The sequence below is a fragment of the Motacilla alba genome, chromosome 2 (assembly GCF_015832195.1).
Source record: "Motacilla alba alba isolate MOTALB_02 chromosome 2, Motacilla_alba_V1.0_pri, whole genome shotgun sequence".
Lineage (NCBI taxonomy): Eukaryota > Metazoa > Chordata > Aves > Passeriformes > Motacillidae > Motacilla > Motacilla alba.
In genome coordinates, this window is record NC_052017.1 from 65,514,926 (window position 1) to 65,542,832 (window position 27,907).

Here is a 27,907-nt window from a genome sequence, read left to right on the forward strand (position 1 = left end):
TCCTCCTGAACCTTACCTAGGCTACAGCAGTGGGAGAAGCTCATCTGGTTTTGCAGGGCATTTGTCTGGCTAGAGTAACCATGAAAGGTTATTTAAAAATAGGAAAATTGTACCTGGTCATTTAAAACATTTCAGAAGGGGTTGTTGCGCCTGTCAGATGAATGGCCATTGAAATTGGCACATTGGCCATGACATGAGTAATTCTTCAATGAATCAGTCTTTTTGCATAGAAAATTATCCCATCAGAAACACTCTGAGTAGCACTAGCCTGCAGGCTTGAAGCTTAAGCTCAGTCACGGCACAAAAACCTCCCCAGCCTTGTTTTCTTTTGCAGCTGAGATTACCCATTTAGAACTCGCATTTTAGACTTTTCTCAGATAAACCCCCTTTTGTATTAATGAGTCTTGCCTGAAAGAGCAAGCCTGCCAACTGGATCCTTACTTCACTAGTTCACAAAGAAGGATGCTTATTTTAACCTTATGAAACACACTTGGGCTATGCATTGCCATTTAACAAGTGGGAAATAATGTAGTAAAGGTAGAAAGCTGGTTTATGTCTCTTTCAAAATCAATATATGCAGAGAAAAAAACCATACACAATAGTGCCTTGTTAAGATTTTTAGGATTACTCTTCTCTTTACCTTGATTGTTTCCTCTTTGCTAAAGTCTGATGGGCTTCAAATATACTGAAGGCTTGTGAACCTGGAAGCCCAAGCCCTCCTGCTGCTAGGGAAAGGTTTATAGACTAGTTCCTTGCATTATCACTTTATAAATGGCATTGTTTGAAGCAGTGTGTACTGCAGCTTGAATAACAACTTGGAGGATGTTAGTTAATTTGCTGTTTGCAAACTAGTGTCTTTTCAAGTGGTGTTTGTGGGGTTCAGGTGATTGTTAGTATTTGGGACTAATGGGAAATAGTTTATAGGCAAAAGTTATCCCACCTCATGCTTAAGTCTGGGCAGCACCCATTGGATGTATGCAGGCCTTCAGGGCTACAGACAGCTGTGGGTGCCTTTGGCTCAGTAAGTAGGTGTGACACTGACACAAGCCCCGCCTATTTCATCAGGCCCTCGCACAGGATGAGGGAGTCAGAATCTCCATCAGCACGCAGCAGACGTCTGTGGGTCACTTCTCCCTTCAAACAGCAGTGCCAGCATTGGAGCAATGTATTTGCACAAACCTGGTTCAGCCACAATGCCCTTCTCAATGGGGTGATCTTCTATTGCTTGGTACTGTCAGCATCCCCCATTTCAGAATAGCTGAGTCTGTGGTGTCCACCACACCAAATTGCTTGCTCCAGTGACAGAGAAAAAGAACTTTGGAATGGGAAAAGATCTGACATGTCTGACTTTTAAAGTGCCTTTTCAAAAGCTCTGCTCTTTCTGTCATAGCCCCATCCATTCTTGTCTTCTTCCTCTCCAAACTTCACAAAATCATAGAATCAAAGAATATGCTGATTTGGAAGTGACCCACAAGGATCAAAGAGTCCAACTCCTGACCCTGCACAGAACAGCCCCAAGAGTCACACCATGTGCCCAAGAGCACTGTCCAAAATCTTCTTAAATTCTGTCAGGCATGGTGCTATGACCACTTTCCTGGGGAGCCTGTTCCAGTGCCCAACCACCCTTTGGGTGAAGGACCTTTTTCTAATATCCAGCCTAAATCTCTCCTGACACAACTTCAGGCCATTCCTTCAGGTCCTGTAACTGATCACCAGAGAGAAGAGATCAGTGTCTGCCCCTCTTCTTCCCCTCGTAAGGAAATTGTAGACCAAAATGATGTCTCCCCTCAGTCTTCTTCAGGCTGAACAGAACAAGTGACCTCAGCTGCCCCTCATATGGGTTCCCCTCAAGGCTCTTCATCATCTTCCTCACCCTCCTTTGGATGCTCTTTAAGAGCTTAATATCTTTCTTATATTGCAGTGCCTGAAAGTGAACACAGCACTTCAGGTGAGGCCACCTCAGGGTGGAGCAGAGCTGGACAATCCTCTCCCTTGACTGGCCATGCTATGCCTGATGCTCCTCAGGACATGGTTGGCCAACCCAGAGTCTTCTTTCTTGGTACCATGGCTTCCTTGTGCTTGACTGACTTTCTGCCATCCCTTGGTCCCCCACCTCTGTGAAAAGTAGGGGCCAGGATAACCTTTTTGTTCTGTACTTGAACAAGCGAGTCCTGACCACTGTGGTGGTGCCAGCTCAGCATGAGTGTGCAGAGGAGGACAATTTTAGGATTTGAGATGCATTCTTCCAAGAAAACAGATGTACAATCAAATATCTGAAGGATGTTGAGCACCCACAGTAGCAGAGGCATACAAAGCACTTCAAGTTTTTGTGATGTCTTTAAACTGACCAGATGTCCAGCCAGTGACTGAGAAGGTGCTTTAGCCTGCATAGGGAGAGCAGGAACCTATTGCAGAGCTTCCTAGCAGGTTGAAATGCTCCCTTTTCATCACTTTTCATCACCCTTCATCTAAGGATGGAGATCCTTAGCTGTGCTGGGTCAGGGACCAAGGTACCATGGCTCCCTCTACATGGAATGCTTCATGGCTGGAGAACCCTGGACTATGGAGGCACTTGCAAAGAAACTCAAGACATGCAGTTAGATGCTGTACAGAGTGACTAAAAGAAAAGGACGCCCAGCAATAGTAAAGTACACAAAATATTTTCTTGATCAGTTCTTGCAAGTAGAAGTATAAACATACGTGCATGAGTGAGAATGATATGACAACAGATTATGACTGTTTTTGAGTCTTTACCCTCAATTTCCTCTTGCTTACACTCTGAAAAGCACGCATATCGACCAGGATTGATGTCAGTCATATACATCCATCTTGAGAGGCTATAAACAGCTTTTAGACATTACAAAAGCAGTTTTTACATTGATTTCAATGTCTCATTGGTGTTAATTTATTTGTATGTGATACTAAATACTTAAAATCAACCCTTTGGATAGCTTCCAAATGAGTATCCTGTGATGAAAAATAAAAGCAAATGGAATGGGCTTTTGGGGGAACAAGGAGGGAGAAAAACACTAAAAATGGCAAATAACAAACAAAAAGCCTCAAAACCAAACCAAAATACTGGAATCTTTTAGTAAACACAAAATTCTTCTGCACTGTTTACACTCTGAATGCTGGGGTACTGGTGAGGGTAAGCAATCAGGAGTGAGGCAATATTTCTATCATTATTATTAACTATAAATGCCTGTTGAATTTTTATTTATTCTCAAGCTGAATGCAAAACGCCATGAAAATAAGTGAGTCAAATTTTCCAGAAAATAAAAACACCTTTGCTTTCTCAGTGGTGATGATGCAAGTAGTGGTGTCTGTTGTAAGGGTCTGGGGTCTGACTCTCATATATGCACTGATATCTCGACAAAGCTCTAGCTTGGGCCTAAATGCATGCTAGAGCTGTGTGAAAAGGCTTGAGCAGTGTACACAGAGACAGGGATTTATGATTTTTGAACCTGACAGTGCCCTTTAGGCTAACCATGGAGGAACTCTGCTTGGTCTGCCATATACTGCCTCATCTTGGGTCAGTAAGGGTTACTTATTGCCATTTGTTGAATGTGTAATAGGATTGAGAGATGGGTTAAGCTAAGTGTTTTGGCTTTAAAAGATTGTTTTGCTTTGTTTTTCTTTAATTTCATGAAAAAAAAAAACAACCCTCTTTTCTGCCTGCACAAGAAAGGTTGAACAGTTTAAATGAAACCTAATGAAAATTCTTAAATAAGACAAAGATGCTGTCGTTCAAATATGTTCATTCTGTTTTTGTGGTGATGTGGCATCATCATGACTAGAGTTTGTTGTTTGTTTTTCTGACTGATGTGCAGCCAGGCAGAGATTCTAACTTAAAAGCTTAGGATGCAGATTCTCAGTCCAGACATTTTTGGAGAATCATTATCACTGCAATTGAGCAAGGAGATATTTTACGGAATAAACAAACCAAAAAAAATAAACAGAGAGCTCACAGTATTTTTTCATGTTTGCAACCCCATAACGTTTTGTTTTTCATATCTGTATTAAGCATGAGATGTTGAAAGTTACCAAAGGTCAAAGACTTTTTCCTATTTCCTGAAGGATTCTAATACTCCATTTTCTTTTTCTTTCATAAGGGAGTAAAAGCTGTTTCAGGGTACAAACAACCATTTTCAGAACTTCCCTAAATTCAGAGAAATAATGATACAATCAACTAGGATATGTCTTCAGTGGATTGCTGAAGCATATTTACTATGACATTAATCCTGTCCTAATGTAGTTCTTCCAACTGAAAGTTTTTTTCTCTAGTCTGGGCCGAATTTTGCTTATTCTAGAACTTGGCTGGGTCTGGAGAAGAGAGGGAAGGGGCATTTCTTCATTCAAAAGATCACATACATGCACATAATTCTCTTGTGCCAGGAAGCTGATCCCTTCTGCTCTGTGTTCCTGCTGCTTTGCCTTCACCCACTGCACCTTTTCTGATCCTTTCAGTGCAAGGAGAGGCCCTAGCAGGTATGTTTGTTGCCAGACTGGCAAGGTGCTCTGACCTGTGCCTGCCACATGATTTGTCAGATCAGACAAATGATTCCTGTATCTGTGCCTCTGTTACCTCTGGAAGGCATTTTCATCTCGCACACAGTCCAGGGAGTTGTTGCATTTAGACTGAAACAATCACAGAAAATACAAACCAGAACCATATCACCACACTGCGTTATTCAAATGAGAGGTCAAATTACCCCCACTGATGTAAGCAGGGTTGCCAAGGTCTAAATGAAGACACAACTTGGCCAAAGGTCTGTTTCTAATGTGAGGTTTGAAGGCTGGTAGGTCTTGACTCTAATATCAAACAGCTGCAAGTCAGTACCAGCTCCACTGAAAAATACACATGCCTTTCCAAAAAAACCCTCCACAAACAAAAACATAAAACCCAACAACCCTGAATTTTGATGTATTATTTAAATTTTGCCAGCGTTAAACTATGGTTGCTCATTGTTTCTACTATTTTAGTTTGAGTTCCTTGTGTGAGACTATTTAGGTGCATTAAAGCATGCTAAAATATTTCAGTATAATGCTCATACTGCTTCTCCTCCCTGCTCTCTCTCTCTCACACACACACATCCCCCCTCATAGCCCTTAACTTAAGTGCAAGCCCAGCTCTTGCATCATTTGTAACCCTGTAGATCTGTGGCAGCTTCTCTACATTTGCATTTAATAGCAGAAAGCAAATGCTGGATGTGAATTTAGGGAACCGTTAGCATGAGCAAGGAGGGAGGTCATTTATTAATCCTTACTTTCATTTTGCTGTGCAGCTTTTGGTGTCCTAAGATTACATGAGAAGACACTGTTATAACTATAATCACTCAGGAACTCAACTACAGACATATAAAAAATGTATACATTGCTCAGAAATTGTTAATGGCCAGCAAAGTATTCTTTTTCTGAATTACTGCCAAGTTTCAAAACTGCATGTGTCATCTTATCACGTATTATACATTAAGTGTTGGTCATGTAAGTCAGATCTGCCCTATGGGTATTTTAAATTGCAAACATAACTTTTTGAAACTCTATTGTAATGGCTTTTGTTTGGCTTGGTTTCTAAATCAACATAGTTTGTTCATACCACTTCAATTGCTTTTTTCCTTATTCTTTGCCACTCCTAAATCCTTTATCTGAACAAGATACAAAGATCAAGTGATTTGTTTGGTAGCTGAGCATCTAAGGCTGCCTAAACTCTCTATAAAATCTATAGCAAATTTATGATATGTACCTTTTTTTCCCCACATGTAACCAGTATAGAAGTGGAATTAAAACAGCATAAAAGTTAGTCATGAAAGAAGCATGTTCTTTTTTTTCTTTCTGTCAAATATTGGCAATAATAAACTTAAACCATTGAAGATAATAATGATCTCAAAACATTTGAGTTTAGGCATCTTTCCTCTGCTGTGCAGTTGTAGTTTTCCAGTTCACCTGAAACCCTCCTGCTGTATAATATAGCTCTCAGTTTGGATGCAGTTTCTTGTACAATATCTTTGAGGTTTCAACCCATTGCATGTCTTCCCTCCTGCCTGAGACCAACTGGACTGTAACAATGCCTAATGTTTATTTTGGTTTCTTTTTTTCTTGCCACATAGTGGCTGACTCTATAAGCAACTGCTCTTGAAATTCCCAAACAAACAACAGTGTGAGAACATGAGGTTGCATGGTGCACCAGGACCTAATTGGGGTTGCTTCTACCTTGGATGCTATCTGCTCTTTTGAGAGCATTTTAGGTAGAAATTCTTTACTGTGAGGGTGGTGAAGGACTGGCACAGGTTGTCCAGAGAATTTGTGGATGCCCCATCACTGGAACTGTTCAGGGCTGTGTTGGATGGGGCTTTAAGAAACCTGGTCTAGTGGAAGGTGTCCCTGCCCATGGAAGAGGGGCTAGAACTAGAAAATCTTTAAGGTCCCTTCCAACCCAAATAGTTCTGTGATTCTGTAATTCTATGGTTTTTCTTCTGTCATATTTCCGAGTACAAAAAGCAGAAGATACTGATGTGCAGATGAAAGCTTTGAAGGGAAATAGTTAGATAGTCTCTGAGAGTTACAGGTGGATAAATGGATCAGTAAAGAGTTATATATTATGTGCTAATATATCTGTGAAGTATGAACAAACTACAAGGAAAACACAAGTCTAGAAAATGGAACTGCAACATCTCAAGACAGAGAAGATTAAAGTAGTTCTTCCAGTCATTCTATTTCAATGAATTACTGTATATAGAAATCCATTTATGCTGGAAGTTAGAGAGGCCGTTTGTTTCACAAATACTAGTGTTATCCCAGGAAATAGAAGCAGGATTCTGAAATTAGTTATTAAAGATCACACTTTAGTGATTAAGATAGCTTGAGTTCCAAGGGGCCACGCATGATCCAATTCTGCGAGTCAAATTAGCATTCTATTGAAATGGCTTTTGCCTGACAGGACACTACAGTACTTGGCTGCTTCTAGCTAAATCCAGAAGAACAAATCCTATTGTCATCAGTCCTTGTCTACAGAATCTCAAATCCAAGGCTACTTTGCAGCACAGGGACAGGGAGGTTTTTGCTGCTGATCACAGATATGATGGAGACTCCCAAGCTACCTTTGGCCTTGCTGTCTCTAGAGGAGCAGCCCAGTTCGGGTATCTTCCCTGGCTGCAGTAGCAGGCATCAGTCTGGCTGCTGGGGCACTGCTGCAGGCAAAAGAGATGGAGAAGAAAACCTCATGTCCCAGGCATCTGCCTGCCTTAGTTATGCCTGGAGCTGGTCCTGCTTCAAGAAAGCCGATAGTCTGGGCAAACAGAAGAGTGCTTTTGATGGGTGATTGCATACTAACGTAACCTGATCTTTAATTTGTAATCTTAACTAGAAATGCAAGTTACAGTTGGCTAGAAACCACTTAAATAAGAGCAGAGTCAAACAGGACTGGTGATCCTCTTGCAATGACAGGAAATGTGCCCTTAATATGAAAGAAAAAAATAATTAATAAATACCCCTTTCCAAATTAACTCCCAGAAAACATCTCAAAATATTTTTCTCATTATTTTTTCTCAAAATATATTTCAGCTTGAGAAAAAGATGGAGCATCCCCATTTTCTATGTACTAAGACTTTGGAAGTCAACAGCCTTTTGGAAATATTTCTGTAAAACCAAACCATCAAAATGTGCTTGGAGTTGAGTTATATGTTGAGTATTTTCTGTTTTACTTTGAATGGGGTTCATTCCCTCCCACAAGAGATCCCAATCCCATGTAATGAGAAAAGGAACTAGCAAAGAGCTGAGAAATGGCGTTCTGATTGGAAACTGACACTTCTACAAGTACCAAAAAGCTGAGGTGGACAGTTAAATCAGTCTAAAGTAATTTCAGTACCCAGAAACCAGCTCTTGGTTTCACCTTGAAAAATATCAACCAAATTTTTGTTAACTCTGCCAACTTCAGAAGGCATTACACTACTCTTGGGTACACTTACCCCTTTTCTTCTTGAGTAATACACTGATTTGATTGATTTTTTCTGTGCTTATCATTCTGTGGATTGATATGTTTTTCTTTGACAATGCGGAAATGTTCTGGTTACACTTAAATAACAGAAAATATGTGGGTGTGATAAATTCCTATGCTGCTGTCCCTTACTCTAATTTTACTTGATCAAAGTAGCTACATCAGCATAAAAGCATCAGAGATGCAGTGAATCAAGCACACACACAAAGCAGAAAACATATTTTTCAATGAAATATGAAATTACTTCAGTGTATTATCTAAATTATGATATACTATTTATTTTCCACTGAAATTAAAGATTTATACAATATGATGCAAATCTCACTGTAAGAGATATTTACTTAGAACAAATGGTGAAAAGACATCAGATCTATATTTTTAAAGATCTATTTTTAATTTTACAAATAATTTTCTCAAAATTTGCCCTTTTGGAAGTAAATGTGTCAGTTATAGGTGCTATTTTTTGTATTCCATGTAGGATAAACTCAGTCAGCTTTACTCACACCAAAGTAACTTTTGATGTTCACATTTTTTTATGTCTTCATTACGTAACAAAAATCTAGTGTAAAATAAGAACATTTTTCATTAGTTCTGTGAATGGATAAGAAACCTGTGCTATATTAAGCAATCAGTATTGAAGCAAAATCATTAGGGAGTAAACAGTCATCTTCCTGCTCCGTATCTACTGACTGATGTAATGAGGATGGTGAACTGCTTGCATTCCTTACATGATTTGTGGAAGGAGTTGCTATCCAAGCAGAGCAAAAAATAGATTCTGGTATAAAACTTTGTTAAAATTTAGACTCCGAGATCTGTTTGGTTTGTCAACCCAGCATCCTGCAGTTTGTTCTCTTTGCTATTATGGTCTTCTACCCAGACTTAGCTGCCTTTTAATATATCAGTTGAGACTAACTTAGTTTATTTGGGTTTCTTTTACCCACTTTACCATTTGTAACTTGTGATATACCTTTTGTGGTAATATGTGAGTGAACTATAAGGTGCTTTCACGCTGGAAAGAGATATTACCTCCTCCTCTTGTGGACTGAGGGCTCAAGTTATGCCCTCCCAGACTGTGCCTTTCCTAGGGCTCCCTTCCCTTGTCCCAGGGGATTTCATTTGGCCTACAACCTCACTGCTGTAAGCTCCCCAGTGACCCCCAGGAGAGAGGACAGTATGCAGTCCTCCTCTGCAAGTGGGACAAGTGGCATTGTCCTCCTACAGAAAACATGGTCACCAAACTGGAAGCTGTGGGAGAAAAATGGGGGAACGACTATTTCTGAAACTTATTAAGATGCTATGTTCAGGCAAAATACATTTTATTATAACTGGATTTTACTATGAGTAATATTTCCTAATTAACCACAGGGATTCATGAGCTTTGCAGACTGAAAGACTGAGCATAGGAAATGTCCCAGGTCTGGTTTTAATCAAATTTATGTCCTTATGAATTGCTTGGTTTTGCAAAAAATTTCAGGAGTAGCTAGTCTGAGGAATTACCCGGGGGGTGTAATGATACTTCCAGTTACATACTTGAAACATCTCTGGAGCTGTACCTGCCTTAGAAAAGAATTATCTCTACAGAGCTAGAGCACACTTCTCAGTGGACATGGGAAGGGTGGATGATCTCATTACCTCTATGCTACTTAGATCTATTTCAAACTTTTTCAAGCTCCTTGGGGACTGTCTTGCAGTCCATGTAGACCTTGTTGGGTCATGAATCTGCAAGCTGGACTTTTGCACACAGAGGACGATGGACTTGCAATAATGGAAACCTTCAGCTCACAAAAATGGTTGGGTTTTTTTAAGGATTCCTTAACAGAAAATACTTTTTTCCTGGTGTGGATCAGGCTGATTCTGACCGTGCACACACACACAGATGTGAAGGACTGGAGGGCTATCAGCATATGCTGTGTGTTAAAAATGTGGCAGCAATAGCTCTGTACATAAGTACAGGGGGACCCTGTGCTCATACAGATGACAGTATCAAGGAGGGAAGAGGAAGAAGAAATTGCAGCATGGACACCAAATTTACCCTGGGTCACACTGGGGCATTGTGTCACTCAATGTCACAGCCCTACACAGAACAAAAAAAGGCATTTATCAGAGTTAATGCACAAGAAGGTGTGACTGGTTTTCTTCTCAAAACCAAACCAAATCAAGAAAAAAAAAAGTGCTTTAAAAAAATTATTTTTTTGTTGTTTACTTCTATGTAAGGGCAAACTAGTGATCCAAGTGCACTGTTGTGATCCTATTGTGGGCCACTGATGGCACCAGAAGTCAAAGGGTCTATGTTTATGTGGCTGTGCCAGTGCACCAGTGTTGTGAGGAGCTCCGTGTAGTGGGCACCTGCTGAGCCAAAGATTTGAGATGAATAGCACCCATATTGATTTGCCTATAATGGAGTGGAAAAGAAAAATGTCCAGGTTTTGTTGCAGGTATTTTCATGGGGTATTAAATTGGTGGATTAGTTGCAAACAGCAGTACTGATAAAGTCTCCTGTCCATCTTGATGGTTGGGCCTTTCTATTAAAATGACACATAAATAACCTATTATGTCCCCCACCCATGGAAATTCAAATGCACCTGTCAAGTTGATAAAGCACTTGCCTGGAGGGAAGCATTGTTTACATTTTCACTCCATTCTTCAGAAAAAGTGAGATTCTAATTATTTTTCCCACTGTAAATTAATGCTGACTATGATGGTTAGCATATATCTGTATTGTTATATCTATGCAAAAGTTAAATAATAGAACTGATCCATCATGTATTATGCAATGTGCATTTTTATGACAGGCTTCCCTCTGATCTTATTATGCCTTTCTTCACAAATACTTACTTTTTTTTTTTTCCCCTAGCAGCTGGGGGAATCTTTGTTGACTGCTGGTTCAGAAGTTGAAATCTGTCCTATGTGAAAAGAAAAAAGCAATTTACATGTTTATCGGATGCTGAACTCTGCTATCTTCTGAGAAGGAAAAAATAAAGGATATAGGAGTATACTCCATTAATAATAAGCTTTATTTTAATAGACAATTGGTCACAGTAGACTAAACCATTTTTCTACAAACCAAGCACATCAAATTCAGTAATACCATACAATTGTTTCTGGAGATCTCAGACAGTAACTTTTAATTCAGAAAAAATAAACTAGTTAAGGTAAAATCAAATGCGAACAGAATCTGTCTTGCATCCATAAAATCACGCCACACCCTTGCACAAAACTTTAAGCTGTCCCACAAACTATTTCTTAGGGTTCCTAGCAGTCATTTTTGCTTTGTTTGTAAATTAATTTTTTGTATATTTCATGGTTCCTGCTTGAACTGAAGACAAAACTGCTGAAATACCACAAAGGGGCCGTTTTTGCAATAGTGTGCTACAAGTGGAAAATATTATTGTGAGAAGAATTCTTACTATCTGGTTTCTTAACTGAAGCAAGAAAGAAGGCATTGCTGTGAGGCTCCTGGCACACTCAGAGAGCTTTGGGAGACAGCCTGATCTTGCAAGTTACTTTTGCAAGTGTGGCAGACCCAACTGGTTTGCATACCCTCTTGGATGCTCATGCAAACTTCCCTGAGCCTTTAACTCTTTGTCTCTACTTGCTACAGTGGATTTCCATTCCAATATTTCTAGAGAAACATCAATTCCAGGCACAGTTAAACTGGTTGCAAGACTCAAAATCAAAACCCTGGCACAGGAAAAAGAAGGAGTACGCTGACAAAGAAATACCTTAGCAACTGAGGCAGTTTGGGTTTAGTTTCTGATGAGCTTGCAATTGGGATGCTGGCCCTATGGAGGCAGAAAAAAACATCCTTGGAGTGAAGAAGGCAGAGGGGATGACATGGGAATGGTGAGTGTCGATCTTAATCACAAAGGAATACCCAAACCTCTGCCATCTTAATTTTCTTCCTTCCCTTCTTTTCAATAATGAAACCAGCATTTACTTTAGCACCACAGCTTACAAAAATATGTCAGACCCTTCCACTACTCTTTCACAAACACCTTGCCAGGGATGTGTTTGTGAAACCTTTATTTTCAGTTCTTCCTCCGTGGCCTATTTCTGCAGTGATATCTGCAAGAAAGCATCTGATTGCTGGTGATTATCTGGAAAATCAGATAATTTATGGGCAGTTAAAGCAAGTAGCCACATAAATGTCCTCTGATCTCAACACAGGCTGCTAACTCCTTGTTCTGCAAGCAGACCATTTCTACCTGTCCCTACAGTGCTGAAGCAATGGGACTGCAGTGTGAGTGAGAGATTCTAGATACTTCTGAGGTAAATGTTTGCTAATAATTAACATCTGTGCTGGAGCAGTCAGTGTATTTATTAGGGTTACTGAAAGATCAGAGCAAAATTACAGTATTTCTCTAAGAGGACAACCACCCTTCACAGATGTTCACATATGTTTTACTAAAAGTGTTCTAATCTTTGTTTCACTTTCATTTTCCTAGCCTCCTTCCATCTGCTTCAAAAGAAAGCTAGATCTAAACAGGAAAACTAGGAACATTTTGGTACTTAGTAAACCTTTACAGCAATTTTGCTATTGTTTGAATTAAAAAAAAAGGAAAATATAAATTAAAATTCAAAAGGCACCTTCCACAAGAGCACAATTGCTCATCCCCACTAGTGCAAGGATACATTATGCCACTGCCTGCACAGGAGGAAATTTTCTGAGGCTGAAGAAGATGCAATTAGAAGCCACTAGTCCAATGTATTTTAAGTTCTCAGCTGATTTACTGTCTATGTAGTGACACAATTTTAAAAATGTTATTTTGCTACCAGGAAAAGATCTGTCCATCTGATGTAAGTAACAGGTGAATAAAAGCCAGTTTCATTCCTAGACACACATCTTGAATGCACAAGGTCTTGGACAAATTGAATGAAATCTGTGAACACGGTCTTGTTTCTTTTAACTATATTTTCTCTGCATTTAATCAGTTCCAAACAGTAAAAATAAAATGCTCATTGCTAATAAATTAATTGACAAACTTAGCTCTTTTGTTTTCTGTTTACATATTGGTTTCAAACTGCATTGTTACTTACAGATCTGTCAGGGTTATTTTCACAAATTTTTCACAGAATGTCTTCTGTGGGTAAACTTTATCCCATAAGATGAACTGCTCTGTGGTTCTATTTACTATTTGTTGTTTCTGGTGTATTTTTGGTCACCAAAGTCATATAGTATTATTTCTGCTTTCTGACTGCATTACATTTGTAAACACATGAGTAATGAATAACAAATGTTGATGAGCAGATAATGAATAGCAGACACTCTTATTTACACAGATATGCCCTTGTATGCATTAAAATCCTGACTTCCACAGGGAAAATAACTTTTCCTAAACACTTTTGTATATAAAATCCTGTCTGTCTGAAGTTACTGAAGATGCTTTCTTAAGTAACTGATTCCAGCATCCCTTGTAAAATTTGGGAAATGAGGCATGGAGAGAGATTTCTCTTGCCCGTCTGAACTAAACTCACTCTGGGCTCAGAATATAGCAGGATTCTTTGGAGTAGGAAGGGAATGTATTTTATCTCTTTTCCTTAGGGCAAATCAATGGACAAAGACACTGCTATGCACAAGGAAATGCAAGAAAGCTGTGGCCTTTAATTTTTACTCACTAAGGTTTTTGCTGCATTGAATATCAGTTTTCCTTGAATTAATTCTTGAGATGACTTTTTTCCCCCCAGATTTATTATTGTTTGGAAGAGAGTATTTCTACATTTGTATTTTTTTAATGGGTGACTGAAGTGTGGGCACTTAAAACCACGAAAGATTTAAATCTGAAAAAATGGGATGGTGAGCAGCAGACTACACAACAAGTGCGCAGTGTAGCTAAAGAATATGTGGCTACACTTTGTAATATTCAAAAGCAGGAGATGAAAATCATTCCCTAGAAAAGATCTGCATTGCTGTTCACTGGTCATATCCATAAATAGGATGCTATTGCAAATCAGAAACAAAAAGACCCGCTGCTGTTTCCTAGTGCTATGGTGCTAAGCAGCTTTCCATAAATCTATTCTGGGATTTCTCCTTAGTCATTTACAAAGAGGTTATTCTCTGTATATGCCTTTTTTTCACCATTTAGTGTGTCCATGTCTGTTTGTTAAATAAATCAGGGAAGACTGTAACAACAATGCTTCAGGCATTCATAATTTGACTGAAACAAACAATTCCTGGATACTACTGGTCCCTTATGCTGGTCCATTATGTTGATAAATAGGATGATCTAGAAACAAGGTATCTCTCTGCAGAGTTACCAGGAGCCCACAGAGGCCTTTGCTAACATGAGACGCTCACGTGCGTCGTTATTGCCCCAGGAACAAGAGCACATGCTGCCGCCCCACCAAAGAGCGCTGCACTCACATAAATGTGTGTGAGTGCTTCGTGCGCGTAAGGGTTAAACATGAGGGGCCTTGGTATGGCTTTCTCGTGGTGGTATCATTTTTGGCAATCCTAATAGCTTTTCTTGTCTGCTTTTGCTTGACATTTCTCCAATTTCACGATTTATTCAAACTGAGTTGATTTTCATGACTCGTAAAGTGCCCCATTCTTCCTACAGAGGCTTGGAAACTTTCCTCGCTGTCGCATCTGATTCTGACCGAGGTCCAGTGACAACCTCACTGGAACCTGGACACCACCAAGGTGCCTTTGACACAGACAGGAAGGATGTTTTTAGATATTTCCATGTAAATTCTTCTTTTACCAGAGTTGCTGGCAAGATTTTTTGCAACAGTTTGTCAGAAATAGGGTTTGTAATGCTTAAGGGGTGCTGTGCTTCCCTCAGAGGTTAGCACTAGCCAGCTTTTGTTTTTTTAATTGTAAAGCTACGCTGGTTTAACAAAGATTGCCTCCAGGACAGCAATTCCCATATTTACAACTCTTACCACAGAAAATGCATTTACCATGTTTATGAAAGTTACTTGAAGTAAATACAGCACCCTCGACTTTTGATGTCTTTTTTTTCCCCTATCATTTCAACACTTTTATTCCCTTTTGACGAAAGTTAACAGCTTGTAACTTTTGCTAATTATTTGTCATGACCAGCATTCAGTTCCACCCATTCTCAATTGGTAGATTTGGTCCATTTTACTCATTTTATGCATTTTCTTTGAATGCTGTTTTCAAACAGGTTTTTTTATAAATTTTGCAATGCATGAGCCTGTCACATGACATTGCTAATAATAATGCTGCTGCAAACAGTCAAGAATCAGTACTAATCATAATCAAGTGTTTGGACACACATATAATTCTCAACTTTTTAAGAGAGCTTTTTTCATGCTGGTGTCTTTTTTTTAAGACACTAGAAGTCAGTCTTCCTCTCATTCTCACTGCAGCTCAGAAAATCTGAGGAAATATTCTTTCCTTTCTTCTTTCATAGAAGCTGTCAAACAATAGAAAACATCATAGTACCTTTACACACTAGCATGGCATTTTCTGTACCCTGACCTAGGAAACATTGGTAATATTAATTGGCTGCACCTCAGTTGCCTAATATATTTATAAATATACATTTATCAAAACATATTTGTGTTTAAAATGTGTTGTACTTCAATAACGTATTTCTCTACACTTGGTGTGGCATAATACATTTATACAACAAAATACATTTGTATTTGTACTTAAAAATGTATTTTTGTCTTTTTTCTAGGTTATGCACAGTAATTTCCAAAGGGTTGACATAATTTACCTTTTTTTTGTAGGAGAAATGTGTTCCACTCTTTTAAAAATCTGCATTTTTACGTCATGGTGTATGCTAAAGGAGCAGTGATTGAAATAATTGTTGTCAAGGAAGAATGTATTAAAATTATTAATAAGACTTAAACCCACATGAGACTTACTGAATCATCTGATCTGACCTAAATTCATGACCCTTCCTCCCAGTTTTTCCCTTCTCATACTTGCACAAAAATAGGAGGACCAAAAGGAGAAAAACCTGCCAACATAATAAAGGCTAGTGAAAAGTGTACATTTGCATTAGGTCGACATAACATTTTATGATTATAATAATATAAACAAATAAACTATAAGGGCATGCACATCAGACCTCATTTCAAGCTGAACTATTATAAAACGATTAACAGCCTCACAGTCCCGCTTTAATTAAGTTATGTTGTGAAATATTCAGCATTTGAACCTGTTCTGGCCTGCCTCTTTTATCATTGAATTACCATCCTTAATGTGTTTTTCTGCTGAAAGATGAATTTCATTTAAGGATTACTGTACATTGCTCTGGCACTTTGTGGTTTCTTGTCAGCCCTTGTGAATCTAGATCATTGCTAACTTCAGTTTCTCTGACATGTCCTATATGCACAGTCTCTTGACTAGCCTGTCTCGGTGGATTTATTAACTCATATTGTATTCCTGTAGAAATGAATGGACATTTTTGATTAACTTAATGATAGAAATTTCAGATGACAGTACAGTTTACTTTTGGAGCTTACTTCAGGTTATGTAGGCTACAGCAGCTCTCTAGTGACCTATCACTTCACAGAAATGTGTTTTGAGAGTTTCAAGGCAGTGGACATCTGTCTGCCAAATACTTTCAGATGGTGCTAGCAAGGAGGGAATGGAAATGCTTGTGCACTGGGGTCTTTAAATCCACAGCCACAAACAGAGCTGCTTCCCCTTCCTGGAAGTGGTATTCAAATGTTATATTCGTCCACATATTGAAGAGTCTGCCTTCAGGCAAGCTCACACTACCAGGTGACTTTGAGGAAGAATTAATGAGTGACACTCCAGCGATGGGTCCTCTTTCCTTCCTTTCTAGTGCCCACCCCAGACCAAGGCTATGCAACTCACCACAGCACCATCAGTTTTGGCAGTGCCTTTTCTCTTTCAGTTGTCGGATGATCAGTCTGTGCTTTTGGGGGTCTTTTTTGGGTGGGACAGGGCATTGGGGATGGGAGGAGGACATGCAGGACAATATTGTCATGTTCTCATGTTCTTTTGGCTAGTCACATCAATGTCCTCAGAGGTAGTTCACCAGATCTTGAAATGTGACAACAGATCAGATGAGTTTATTTACTCCCACTATCCTGCAGAACTGTCTACTCTTGGGGAGGAAGACAGAGACTTCTGATGCCATACCTGGTCCCATATGGATATGCCATTCCCCTGGGAATGGCACCCAGAGTCAAGAACTTCCAAAGAAGGTCTTTGCCCTGGCAAGGTGAAGGTTTGTTCAGTCACAAAGGTTTGAGTAACATGGCTTTGGCTTCCTCACAGTAACTGCGTGTTGTAAATTACACTCAGATCTGGCACTGATTGAAAAAATAGGTGATAATTTATTTGTGTGAAAGTAGTGGAAAGTCCATGCTCTCCCCTGTGCTGGTTAAGTACAGAATGCATATTTTTGCCCCCAGACTTCACAGCTCAAACAGAGCTGAAAAGAAAGATGTGGTGTTCATATCCATGGCTTGCAAAACACACAGTAAATAAGCCCTCTGCCAGCTGATAGGGACAAACACAAGAAAAGAACAAGCAGATTCAGTCAAAGAGAGATAAGATGAAGGTCAGACAAGAAGCATGGGAAAGCACGGGACTGATTCAAGAGGAAAGAAAATTTTGAAGAAAAGAAGCTAGCAATGCAGGGAAAAATGCATCTAGCATAAAAGGAGAATTGAAAAAGAAATCATTCTGTTTGCTGTGTTTCCTGTAGACTGAGGTTCTGAGCTGGGTCTCCCAACCATTTATCTTACCTGAAGCCATAGATGAGGGAGGAGACACAAGGCCAGGAAAGCCTTGGTCCTCATGAATTGGACAGGTTAGAAGTTCTGGTAGTGAGACACTGGGATGAGAGAGGAGGGTAAACGCTGCAGGGGCTGTGGTGTGGCAGCTGTTGGAGCTGCTCCTCTGTGCTCACACGGTACCAATGGAAGTTGCCGTCCTGCTTTCTTGAAACCACTGGCCACATTAATTCTTATGGAGCACTGTGTAATGCAGGGATGTGTCTTGTGTGTTAGACAGAAGAAAATACAGGCCTTGTCCTGTCCTTATGGCTGCTGTATGGTTCTAATGTATTGTCCTGAATGAAAGCCTTTGAACCCCAGAGACTTTGGTGTGGAAAATTCAGACTGTCCTTATTTTACCTTGAATTTCAGATGACCTTTCCTTTTTTTAAAATGCAAAAATTTTATTAGGGCTGGTGTAAATGGAAGCTGGTGCTAAAATGAAGTATCCTATTCTGTTGTTCCTAGAAAAGAATTGGAGATGATTTTCTATATGTGTTCTTGCTTTCTTAATTCACCTAAAACAAATCCTCTCCTAAGGCAGTATCTCATAATAGCAGCATGCACGTCAGGATCGTGGCATTGGCACACTGTGCTAGTTATGGGATTCCTCGTAATGCATAAGAACAGCTGAGGAAATGTGAACTGGAACACAAGCAAACTGAGCTAAATCTAACTTTTCCCAAGTGAGGGGAAAAATTTGTATCTGGTTTTTGCAGTCTCTTGTAAGAATTTGACCTCTTCATTTCAGCAAAAACTAAAAGCAAGACTATGCAGAAATGAGAGCTTTCCTTAAGCTAGCTTTGTGAGTAAGTTCCAATCATTTCTGCCAGTGTAATACACAGTATTGAAAGAAAAAGCATGTGTTAGGCCAGCAAAAGTGGTATTTTGTCTACATTAAATAGAAGGGTTAGGGAAGAGCATGCTGATGTATTGTAAGGAAGTAGCAATATCCCCAGTCCCTTCCTTCCACAAACAGGAGCAGCATCTCATGGGAGAAAATGAATGACGAAAAGGTCTTGCAAAAGTGAGGGTTAAAAAGCTTATGTTTGCACTTCAGGGAAAGTATAAAAATAATGCTTCTCATCATCATTTCTAGTTAAGGATAAAGGGTGCTTAAGCCTTGTGCCATGATCTGTCTGAGGTCTTGAATTCTGCTCAGCTTGTGTAAAGAATTAACATGAAAAATGCTAAATGGAAATTCTGACTGATGTAGGGAGATACAAAACCTACCAAAGCAAACATGTTTAGAGCAAACAAGGAAGCTAGGTAACTGTTAATAAACGAGCTTTACACAATGCCCTAAAATACACCTAATTTACTCTGCCTCATCTACAATTCAGTTAGCAGCACAAGGTTATTTTAATATAATACAGAGATCAGAGACTAAAAGTGCTTGTGGGTACAGGAGCAAAGGCTTCTGAAAGAGAGAGAAATACAAACACTTGCTCACAAAATTCTTGGGAAGCTTTTTTTTTTTTTTAATCAGCATTGCCATTTTATTGTTTAACCTACCCTGCTTGATCTCCCTACTTTTGGTTAATACAGGAGTCAATTACAGCTTCATCTGTGCAGAATTAACTTTATAGAATATACACTGGGGATTTGTCTATCTCCTCTATTTAGATCTATGTCATAAAAAAATATGTAGTAGAGAACTGTGTGCAAGCGCTGCATATGGTACAGGCTTTGCAGATTTATTGTAAAATCATTTTAAATCGGTTAAGCTCTTGCCAGAAGTTAATTAAATATGTTCCTTTGGTGGGGGGTGGGGGGCCTCTGTGTGTGTGTGTGTCCGGGGGGCGGGGGGGCTGTCTTTCACTAGGTGGCAGTGTCTGATTACATCTGGAAGGACCACGCCAGCCAGCCTGGTGTCTCCAGCTGTGACCTCCAGCGCCAGGATGAAATCCCTCACTCTGCAGCCAGCTGGGAAGGTAGCACCACTGTTCTCATCTGTGTCTACACGGTTCACCTCAGCGGCTTCCAGGAGCTCTATAGGCGCTTCCTCAGGCTGCCTGATGGGGCTATCATTGAGGTAGGTCCGAGCAAGCTCCTCGCTGCCAGATTTTGAAGGCAAAGTGGTGCATTTCAGAGCTAGGCACAGTCAAAAGAGGAAAATAGGCCATGCCTGACCCTGACTGAAATACACACTGAAAGCCGTAGGAAGACCTCACTCCTATACAGAAGTGTATAATCAATGAGTTAATGCTTTTGCAGTGCAAAGTAGCAATTTTGGATTGTTTATAGAGCCATTTAAAGGCAATTATGTAAGATATACATTGAAAATACACACATAGAGATTATTTATAAATATATATCACTTAGAACCACATAAGGTCATTCTGCACAGGAATTATTATATATATAAATATACAAGGTAAGAACTGTGCACATTTAACAGGCAGCTATTACAACGAGTATGGTCATTCACTTAGTTTGTACTCAGATACACAGAGCTAAGGCACAGTTAGATTACCTGCTGGCATCTTGTATGTTTTAGATTGAATCTTGGATGTTGTCAGCATTTCAGCAGCTTGTGCATTAAAACACAATACAGGATGTTATTAAAGAGATGTATCACCCATTACTTGTTTCATGGGCTGCATTTTGTTCATTGCTTTGCCATTTTTGTTCTAAGTGCTTTGAAGAAGAACATTTCCTTTTTGCCTTTGGTCTTGTGTTGAGAGACTCTTAAAAAAAGATTGGCATTTAAGAGAAAGTAGAGTCAAAGAATATTACCTTGCCTACCCAGATAAGAAGTGGGAGCATCATCACAGAGAACTTGGCACAAGTGATGATGAAACACCATGTTTTCATCTGCGCACTTCTAAGGTGAAGGTTTGAGTACGTCTTTCCAGCATGAGGCAAACATTGCTTCTACTCCTTTGGTTAATGGTTAAAGGCTGTTTTCTTCATTAAAGATTTTGTTCTTAATGTCTTTGCCCTACTTGGCTTTTTAAAGAAAATTTAATTTAAAGGAAACTGTCCTCAAGGATTTCAAACATAATTTTCTGCCTGGGGAACTTGTGATTCACCAGAGTGAAGACACCAGAGTCTTCAAGCTGGCCAAAGAAAACAAGAGAAGGCATGTGGCCTACATGAAGTAGAACCCAATTACTGGAACAAAGAAACTGGCAAATCCAGATCCATGCCCAAATCTGTTGAAGAAACTCCTCATGTGAATAATTGCTTAGACTTTTGCTAAAACACCTTTTCCATGTTGGAGGTCAACCAGGCAGCCCAAGTCCTACTTTCTGCCTGTTAAAAATGTACCTTTTTGCAGAATGGTTTTTCCCAGTTACGTTCTCAGCTTTTAAGTGGTGAGATTTAATTCAGCTTCCACCAGGCATTGGAAGGAGGGTCTTCGAACAACCGAGGCAATCTTAATCCAGTGCCCGGTTTAAGTTCATTCATCTGTTTTGTACTTCTGAGAGAGAAGAAATGTGCTCTCATATGATGTAGTTTTGTCTTCCCAGGTGAGCTTTTGAGAAGCTTCCAGCATCCACAAAGTAAGCAATGTATAATGTGGATAGCTGAAGCCACTTCTCCATAGTTTCCCACACCAGATCATAACATAGCCTATCCCTAAAATCCATGACTGAGTCTTACCTCATTGTCTTGAAAGCTGAACATCTAATTTAGGAGATCAATGCATGCTTTACAGCATTTTTACTTGTAGATCTAAATGCAATTACATGTAAGAAATGTGCTTAACTAATAATTGCAGTAAAGCCCATATACAGATCTTACATTTAGCTGATAACAGATGTAATTATACATTTGTGTGTTTTATAGGTCAGGGCTTTCTACTTCAGTTCCAAATTAGGAATATTTAATGAATTTTAAAACTATACTCTGGCAAGTGAGAAGTTTGCTGCCACAGGGAAAAATACACCTGAGCTTTACTACTTGCTGCTGTTGTCACCCCTCAGGTACATTGTTTTTTTCTCCCTTTGCTGCAGCTAGACAAGCAGGGGTACTTGAGTGGGGCTAGAAAATTTTTTTGGAGCTGAAGAGTGCATTGCAATGTTATGTGTAGTTTTTAAGAGTGTAGGAGATGAAAGGCACCTGGGCTTCTTGGAATCTTTTCAGTTTGCTCCCTCTGTTGACAATTTGTTGTGTATAGGCATTTTCAGTTTGGCTATCTAGAGCTAGTTCTAAAGACTCAGGTGATTTAGATATGTAAATCTGATCTGTCTTATGGTTAGGTAAACTAGATTTTGCTCCCAGTGACTCAATGAAAAGATTTTTCTGGATCCTTATAGTCTGTTTGGTCAGAAGTCTCTTGCTATTCTAAATTTAATCAGCTTCCATTGTATCACCCATTGGTGTAAATAAGATTTCCCTTTACCAGAAATATACCTACATAATATAGTTTCATAATCTTACCTGTTTTATTCTGGAATGGGTACAACACCTCACCAAAAGAAACAAGACGAGTTTGTGTTTTGCTTTTCATTCCTCTCCTCACTTTTCCAGCAGTGGTGAAAGAGGAAGGCTTTTCTTCCACATTGGTGAGGGCAGAGAGTATGATCTATTCTCTCTGTCTGTCACAGGAGACAGGGAGATTTCTATGACATTCTGTCATAAAAATGACAGCTGCCTTTCTTCTTTCTTCATGATCAGCAAGCCTCTTTTTCCTCACCAGAGACTAGATATATGTATGAAATATTGTGTTGGGACTGTAGGAACACGACCTGTAAGAACAGGGGTGGTCTGTGGCAACTGTGTATTTGTATATACATCTTCCTGGTCTGCAGTGTCCACAGAGTAAAAAACAATCAATTTTCACTTATTTTGTTCTTCTGGATGGGCTAGTGCTCTTGCACAACTGCAGAATGCAAGGAATAGTTCAACAGCTTCTAGGAACTGGGGGTTGCATGCACCTTCTTCCTGTGAAACAATCCTCCTTTCTATTACAGTGACATACCAAAGGTGAAAATGTAATTATTTCAGTGTAAAGTTTTGTTTGTTTGTTCACTTTTATTATGAAACTCTGAAGGCATGAAACTCTGCAGATAACAAAATGAAAAGACTTTGACTTTTAATTTCTGTAAGTTTCAGGAATCCCACCTGGAAGAGTCCTTACACGTGTTCCTAAATACCACAGTGGAACCTCATGAATTTAGGCATTTGGGGACTAAAGTCTGTCCATCAGACATTTAATGCTTTGTGCCATTTATGACATGATGGGTATTGGTTTTGGTGGGTGTTCTTCAAAAATAATTTGTTTGATAGGAGGAAATGACCAATTTGGCAGAAAACAACACAGGAATTATAATAACTCTGAAAAAGTATGTGCAAATATAGGCATTGTTCAGAGGGCACTACCAGCATAAGCAGTAGATTCTTGCATTCAGCTAACTGAGCAGTGTGTGCAGGCTGGTGAGCTCTGGGGCAGTGTTTCTCTTGCCAAACACAGGAACATCAGAACAGCACTGAAATGACCAGGCCAAATTCTACCTTAGATTCATGTGTTCAGTTCTTGGTGATTTTAACTTCAGATATGTTTCTGTATCTGCAGATATTCTTTGACAGGCATAAGAGGAATTTTGCATAATCTTGCTGTGGAGTCCTTGGATGCTCATAAGGAACTCACTTCATATTTACAGCCTCATCCTACTCTTTTATACTTCATTAAAAGCAAGATTTTCTCATAGCCCTAATTCAGCAAATCACTTCAATGTGAACCTAATTTTATCCAAGGAACCAAAACTCACTTTAATAATAATTGCCTTTTTTTTTCCCCAGTAAGCAAAGGCAGTTTGTAAGTGCTGTGTGCAGAAGTACACCAGCTAGGAATAAATGTCCTCTAAGTAATAGCTTCTTTAAAATACTTATTTCTTTTTGTGTGGTATTGCCATTATAAGTCCAGATTTCCTGGTATAACTAGAAATTTCATGTCTGGTAGGAAAAGTAGTTTTATAGGTTTCATGGGGATGAGGTAAAACTAACTGTTTTAAAAGGAGCATTAAGTACAAGGTGACATGTATAAATTGCCCTAGAAATGTTAAATAAAAAGATTTTTTTTTAAATGTGCAATGTAAAAATTATAGAGGTTAAACTTGTAGGTGCAGTCTTTTTATCATAAGCATTGTAAAACTCACAGAATTCACATGCAGTAAAAACCATTTTCCTTTTTACCTATAATATATTTCCCCTGTATAGTAATTCAATTTAACTGTTGGCTAACCAAGGAATGACCTTCCCAAGATAAATCACTTTTCATGCTTTTCGATATTCATTAATCTGATGTTATTGTAATATAAAGGAAATTATTGAATTTTAACATTTTAAACATATTTGAAATGCATGCACAGAAAAGCTAATGATAGTGGTACATGTTTGCTGTCCATGTGGTGATAACACCAACTTGGTGATTTTTATCTTGACTTTTGCTGACTGGAGTTGAATTCTTATTAAAAGGGCAAAGATAAGTCCTTTTAACTCAACAAAAAATCAGTTTCTTATTATAGGCCTAGTAAACCTCAGCATTGCAGGGAAAGTTTTTGTATAGTATGATTTTATCTATCAAACAAGCCTTCACAAATGTCAAGGATTCATCCAATTTAAACTTACTGGATAAAAGAGATCTGTTTTCCCTAATTACTTGAAAAGTACCTAGCAGTAATAGGATAAGACAGCGTAGGTGACTAGCCAATTACTTAGTTTAAGCTATTTACATCAATCCATATGCTATAAATTATGTCTAAACTCCCCTGCACTTCTGGAAAAGTGAATAAAATCATATAAGTTTATTTTGAATACAAGATCAGATATGGTATGCTGAGTGACACTTAAAAAGAATGAAACTGTAACCGTAGCTTATTTTCTGAAGCAATCTTGACACTAATGCTAAATTACAGCTTGGAAACATCTAGCATTTTTACCTTTATGAGAAAAGGCTTTTTACATATTTAACATAATTCTAGGGAAAATATACTGGAATTATGTATAAAGATATGTACACTGTAACCAAAGGGCATTTATAGTCCCCAGTAGAATACTTACAACAATTTTATTGCCATTTGGTGTCATTTTCTAACAGATATAAAATACAGCCAGTAAACAAACTAGACTTTAGATTTAAGCTGACAGCTGTTCCTTCAGAAGCAATATTCAGATATTTAATCTTAAGAATACTGAATATTTTACAATTGTTTGAGCAAACTATACTTTTAGCATGTGAAGGACTGCATGCTTTTATATACAGTTCTTGGATCTGATAATGACACTAAAAAACAACCTTAGAATAATCTACACATTTGTTGCTCTCTTATATTCCCTGGGCAAATCAACAAATCGCCTCATGTTTTATTCTTAATTCCACAAATTCTTTTTTTTATACACAGTGTTGCTATGAATATTGGGCCCTATTTTTCTCCCTGTGTTTGCATAAGCCATGCAGTTGACTCCAGCACAGTTTATACACAGATGTGAGTGCAACTTTTTCTGGCCCTAATTTCATTAAAGGAACAAATTTGCCAAGTTTACTGCAAAAGCCCCATGTGCTGTTTTCATGAAGAGTGTCACTTCTGTGGCCACTAAAGGTCTGTGGAGGAGAGAAAGAGGGAGGATTGCTCCAGATCAGTATCTAAGGTTGGTGCCCTTCCTCATGACATCATCCTCATCTCACCTGGGAGGGAACAGCACAGCTCTGGCTTTTGTGTAAGCTGGGTCAGCTGTGGGGAGTGGGTGAGGAAGTTTTGTCTGGGAGAGAGGCTGGGCAAAGCTAATTACTTGGTGTAAACTGACCTACTTTGGCTGGCTTCAGCAGCTTCGTGTCAGGTCATCCACAAACATGGCCAATTCAAGCCAATCATGAGTTGATTTCCTGGAAATCCCTATAAAAGCAGGGATTAACAGGAAAAGTTTGTCCTGCAGAAGAGTGATTAATGCATGTATATGTGTACATACTTGTGGGGTGAATGGGCTTTACCACATGCTGCCCGCCTAATTCTGAGATTTAATCTTGTCCCATTCAAAACATAATATACTTTGCAACTGCATTCAGTGGGAGCATGATCTCTCTCAACAAGCATTGAGGTTCAGTTGGGAATCACACATTTTACCAACTCAGCTGAGGGATAATCCCATGGACATAGGCAATTGGATCAGTACACCCTGCAAATTTACAGCCCTTTTGTTGAGGGTTGTGGCAGTATAGCAAGTTTCACTTCAAATAAGAAGTAAACCAGACTGTTTTGAGTTATTGTTACCAGTATATATTTCTCCTTTAATGTTATAATTTAATTAAAGGTAATCCATTTAAGAAAGAAATTAGTTGTCCAGGCAGCTCTTTTCATCCCACTGAAAAGATGAGAACAAGGAAAAGAGATTTCCTGGAGAAACCTTGTGCTTGTATGCTTTGTTCTTAAATTGATCCAGCTCATCTCACATGTGACATGTAAACCCTGTCCTGAAATGGACCCAGTCTGTTGCTCCTTGCCCTTATGGCGGGTAAGCCAATCCCTCTGCTGCAGAGGAAGTGGATGAGCATGTGTCTCAGCTGAGCAGAAGTTATTTATCCATATCTTTTTTTTTTTTTTTCAGGTTGTTTTCCCTGTGAAGTAAAAGATTAGGTCCTTGCTTTTTTTTTTTTTTTTTTCAGTAAATTGTGGTACAGGTTTAAATGGAAGCTGTGTCTATTAATTGGGAATCTATTATCAGCTGCAGTCAACTCTATGTTGCAACAGGACGGAAATGCAGGAGGCAGCCTTGCAGCAGGAGGCAGCCTTGCAGCATATGGCCATTTGCACCCTCCCTAGTGTTCTACAAATCTCAGACTTTAAATACACTGTACCCCAGAAAGTCACAGAGTCATGTGGCAAAAGATTTCTTTCCTCCAAGCGGCCATATCCTGCTTATCCATGCTGCTGTCTGTGCGCTGATAGGAGGACCAGGAAAGGAATGAGACATGTCTGCTGCTGGACATTTTTAGCAGGACTCACTGGCTTTCAGAGAACCAAAAAATTACTGAAATACCAGAACTACAGCATTATAGCCTTGTTCTGTACATGAATATTCAATTTTAAATCATACTGACATCTTTTTTGCTTGCAGAGAATGTGGAGTGAGGCGCACGGTTTGCCTACCTAATCAACACATACCCAAATATGTTGTGTTAATGGAAATTTTAATTTCATTTTTCTTGAGGTCCTGAAGAGTTAGAACTCTTTCTCTCAGTTGCAGAAGGAGTTGAAGCAAGTTCAAGCACACCCATTCAGTCTGAGCCAGTGCTCAAGGGAAAAAGGCTGCCATAGCTCTCTAGTTGTATTATATAACAAACAGCAGTGAGGATAATTAAGGGGTACTTTGAAAGTGTTATTTTGTATTAAAAAATTACATATTTCTGTTTCAACCCACTCTAAACCCCAAAATTTGCTGTATTTTCAGTGATTTTCAGAACAATTTTATGCTGAAAGGGCCACTGATTGCTGCAGAAGGTATTTTGTACTTTTAAACACCTATAATCTTTATTCATGTATCACAGTTTTACCTGAATCAGCAGTAAAATCTCTGAAAGCAAAGGATAATTGCCAAAACAGCATTAACTTACTTTATCTGAATAAAAAAATAACCTTTGAAAAAGTACCTTGCAGCTACAGAGATTGACAAAATGCATCAATTATATTTTTGCTCACTTTATAATTACACTGCAGTAAGTGCACAGTGAACTTTACTACACGGTTGATTAACCATAAGGTTACTGCTATTAAGTCACTCTCAGAAACAACAGCTTTGACTTTAATTTAAGAACATAACTCCGCATAACATCTGATCAAGTTTAAAAATCTGACATATCTATACAAGCTTCAATTTAAAGTTCACAAGTAGATGATAGCACCTTAATTGTAGCAAAGGGCTCCTATTGCTTCAGTCAGACATGGTGGGTATGTGAACAATCAGGTTTGGAAGAGCTCTTGGTATGTGTTAAGCAGCACCAAAGGAAAGGCTTTTCCAGTGAACTCTGAATATCCCCTGTATCCTTGTTTTTCTTGCATTGAAACAAGTCTCATGAAGATCAGAGGAAGGAGGTGCGTTTGTGTAGCCTGGAGAAAAAGAGAAAAGGAGTGATCTTATCACACTACAGCTGCTTGAAAGGAGGTTGTAGCCAGGTGGGGGTTGGTTTCTTCTGCCAGATGACAAGCAACAGGACAAGAGGGAATGGCTTGGATATTCAGAAAA

General features: G+C 39.0%; 1 protein-coding gene across 1 annotated transcript in view; it reads left to right on the top strand.

Annotated features, from left to right (window-relative positions):
- Positions 1–27,907, top strand: part of LOC119697541 — a 177,535-nt gene that overhangs the window by 146,719 nt on the left and 2,909 nt on the right. The window contains exon 19 of the mRNA XM_038128415.1: positions 19,545–19,754. Within this exon, the coding sequence (XP_037984343.1) occupies positions 19,545–19,754 (210 nt within the window). The remainder of the gene's footprint in view (positions 1–19,544; positions 19,755–27,907) is intronic.